The sequence below is a fragment of the Calidris pugnax genome, unplaced genomic scaffold (assembly GCF_001431845.1).
Source record: "Calidris pugnax isolate Ruff unplaced genomic scaffold, ASM143184v1 scaffold107, whole genome shotgun sequence".
NCBI classification, from domain to species: domain Eukaryota; kingdom Metazoa; phylum Chordata; class Aves; order Charadriiformes; family Scolopacidae; genus Calidris; species Calidris pugnax.
Window position 1 is genome coordinate 579,677 of NW_015090901.1, and position 3,645 is coordinate 583,321.

The following is a 3,645-nucleotide window of genomic DNA, read 5'->3' on the forward strand; positions in this document are numbered from 1 at the left end:
AACACACACACATGTGTACGACGACAGACACCGTACAACACACAAACAGTGCAAAACATCGTAATCGAGGAATTGAATTTCACCTGGTTTTAGGACACGGAGTAGCAGCACACCTGTGATAACTTAGAAACGAATTAAATAAACCACAAAGCAGAAGTCTTCTACTGTTGCACCACGAAATGAAATACCTTGGGGTTGGAGGTTTGTTTTGTTTGCAGAAATTTAAAAAAAAAAAAATATATATATATCGGAACTATAAATAAATTTTGTGGCAATATATACAGATTTAAATAATTAACTTAAATATCTTACACCTACTCTTGCATAAAACTCTCCAGTAAAAGTGCACCATGTTTCTTTTCCGCAAACGTGTTCTGCGTCTTCCCCTGTGCTGAGGTAGGTCTGAAGGGAGATGTCTCAGATTCTAGGAAGAAAATGCGTCACTGTCATCGTGGGAGATACTTTATTGCCTTTCTTTGTTCTTCCATTTTTGCTCAGGGCTATGTACATCCCGGGATAAATCCTGGACTCGTAAGCATTGTAGTTGTTTGGCAGGAGAATCTCTTTGAATTTGCACTCGTCATTGAAATGGGTCTGAAATGACAAGGAAAGAATGAGAGGGAGGGAATTTTAAACATCAGGTGTGGAAATAGTCTTGCTACCAGGTGTAGAAGGTGTGCTGTGGGGAAACGTGCAGCTGACTCCCCTCCCCTTGGTAATCTTTTGAAGTGGTCACCCAAACGAAGCTTCAAACAGGACTCAGCAGCCAGAGGATCGTTAAGGATGCTATGTCCAGGCCAGGCATGTCCACCTAAAGGTGGGAAGGACACCCGTGGCTACTTCTGCACTCTTGAGGGAGTGGGACACATTTTAACAGAGCTGCCGTGGGGTAAGGCCCAATTCTGCTGTCCCTGCTCATCTCATTGCCCAGTGGTTCTCCTACCAGCAATAAGTTGCCTGAGAGGCTTCAGAAAAAATCTGAATGCCAGCACTTTCTCATGTCTCAATAAACTGCCTGAGAAGCTTCAGAAAAATCTGAATGCCAGCACTTTCTCATGTCGCTTGAGGAGAAAGAGGCATTTTAAAGACAATCAGTGTGGACAATAATTTCTGCTTCTTTAGTTTTAAAATTGAAGGAAGGGTTTGGGTTCACTGATGTTAATGGATCAGGAGAACAGAGCCAACAAAAAGCACGCTTCCAGTGAAGAGGTTTCATTTGCAAATAAGTACAAAGAGGGGCAGGTGTTACAAGCGTGTTGTTATCTGCAGAGTAGCAAACGAACTCATCTCTTATTATTGGGCAAAAGCCTGGGGTTTTGTAAGAGAGGTCTCAGCCTGCCAAGCTGAACACTGCACTGGGAATCCCTTTATCCAGGACACCAAGCAGTCTTCATAAGAAATGATGCAAAGGGAGATCTTGCGCTTTGGTGACTGATTCTGCCTGGCTGGCTTCTATCTGTCAAAATCCTCTGTAACAGGACTGATGCCCCAGAAAATAATTCTGGATGCTTTGTGTCTTCATGTGAAAATGCCCTAGTTAACTTTGACATAGTTTGGCTGTGACATAGTTTGGCTCTTCCTCAGCCCAAGTTTCTTCAAAGTACACTTGAGACACACAAAGTAGAAAAGCCATGGATAAGGAAGGAGACCCAGGAACATGGGTTTGAAATGATGCTGATCACAGCACCTTACACGGGGATGAACTCAAAAGCAGGAGGACACCTCAACATGGGCAAAGACATGCACTTTTATTGTCTGCCCCAAGTGTATTTTATAAGATGCCTTTATTTTTTCCAAAGATTCAATGTAAGAAAACGGTCTGTATTGTCCCCTAATAGATCTGCCCTCTTAAAAATATAACACCAGACCTTGAGGATGCTGAACTGTCATGGGAACAGACTGTCCAATCAAGAGCATTAACAAAGAGTGATCCATAGGTATGGGACAACAGGCACTGATTCATCTTATCATAAAGGACCATTTGTGGGGGCCTGGCTGACCACAAGTTCAAGTGCATCTCTGAGAGATGGAGTGAGCAATTGCCATACCCACTTACAGGCTGTTTGTACTTAAATACAAGAAGGATATGGACTGAGGCCAGCTTGAGGTCTTGCCACACAAAGGACTACTCTGTTCATCTACGTGGTAGGCAGGATGGGTAGCCGTGGTTGGGTGACTGTACTGTTTATGGGGGCACCAAGGAAGTGTAATGCAGAGGGGTGGGTTTTACTTCAAAAGCTCAGTAAGGAGCATAGGTGGGCAGCACACCCTTCTGTTGGCAAGGCAGCAAGGGCTGCTCTGTGTTGCCTGACTCAGGAGGTGCAAGGACGGGGCTTGGGCAGCTACTGGCACCAAGCACACCTCCCACCCCAGCTGCCCACGGTCCCCTCCCCAGGCACACAATTGGTGGCTACTTACAGATCCGTAGAGTTTGCCTTTGCTATTCATGGCCACGAAGAGTCCACTTCTAACACCAAATATGCTCACCACTCCTCTTTCCACAGGGGAGATTTCCAGCAGACCTACAGAGGAGACACAGGAATGAGGGGGACAAAGGGCTGCACCCCGAAGGGGTATGTGGTGTCAGTGCTGTGCTCACCCAACAGCTCCCATCCCCGGTGTGGTGTGGATCCCCATGCCCCAGCACTGCTGTGGGTGGCCTCAGAACCCCAGCCTCACGCTGCACGTGCTGCCCCATGCCCCACGCTGGGACCTCTCTTCTTTTAGCTAAGTATCTATTTTTACTTCACCCCCAGGCATCCTCCTGTGTAGCCGAGGTTAAAATAAGCCAGCGTGTGCTTGGGGGTGAATGAAACATTTGTCATCATGCAGCTTATATCCCCCCCCCCCTCCCAGGATCTTATTGTTTCAGTTGGATATCAGAGCCATGGGGCCACAGGGTTAAGTCCCCAGCAGATGCTTTTCAAGTTTAGGGGGGAGAGCTGAGCTCTCCCCAGCCCCTGCTCGGAGTGGGCGGCTCACCGGCTGCGGACCCTCCAGATGTTGAGGCAACCCCAACTACCTGATGCCTGCCGGCGGCAAGGGGGACAGCAGGGCTCTGAGCAGCGCTGCTGAGCACCGCCGGAGCTCCCGATGGGCTCCGCCGCCTCCCCGCTACCCGGGGAACCCGCCGCTCTCGGGGGAGCCGAGACGGGCAACACCCCGGTGCCGGGGGCGGCCGGACTTTTTCGGGGAGTTAGAGGTTTGCCATGCACCCACCCTCCCTTTGGGCTCATACCGCTCTCCGGGGCAGGTGAGACGCTCCGCGGCCGCGGAACCGCCCTCGAGGGCGGTTCCGCGGCCGCGGAGCGTCTCACCTGCCCCGCCGTGGGGGTGGCCGCCGGCTTACTGTATCGGTTCTCGCTGTGGATCCCGTCGATGCGGCCGTCGGGCAGGACCTGGATGTGGAAACCGATGCCCACGTTGCAATAGAGGCGCCGCAAGCGTTTGATGCCCAGGAGGTAGTCGCCGTCGCGGGCGGCGTCGCGGCGTTCGGCCGGGAGGCGAGCGACGGAGCGGGCGAAGAGAGCAGCGTCCCAACGGCGCTGCCGGGGCCCGGCGGGGAAGCGACCCGGGGGAGACCGACCACGGACCGCCCCCGGCCACAGTAACCCCAGGAGAAGAGCCGGGAGAAGCGCGGCGGGG

General features: G+C 51.4%; 1 protein-coding gene across 1 annotated transcript in view; it reads right to left on the reverse strand.

The window, feature by feature from the left end:
* Positions 1–350: 350 nt before the first annotated feature.
* Positions 351–3,645, reverse strand: part of FGF4 (fibroblast growth factor 4) — a 4,018-nt gene continuing 723 nt past the window's right edge. Inside the window, exons 2-3 of the mRNA XM_014948837.1 lie at positions 2,419–2,522; positions 351–594 (exon numbers count right to left, since the gene is read on the reverse strand). Of these exons, the coding sequence (XP_014804323.1) occupies positions 418–594; positions 2,419–2,522 (281 nt within the window). The 3' untranslated portion in view covers positions 351–417. The remainder of the gene's footprint in view (positions 595–2,418; positions 2,523–3,645) is intronic.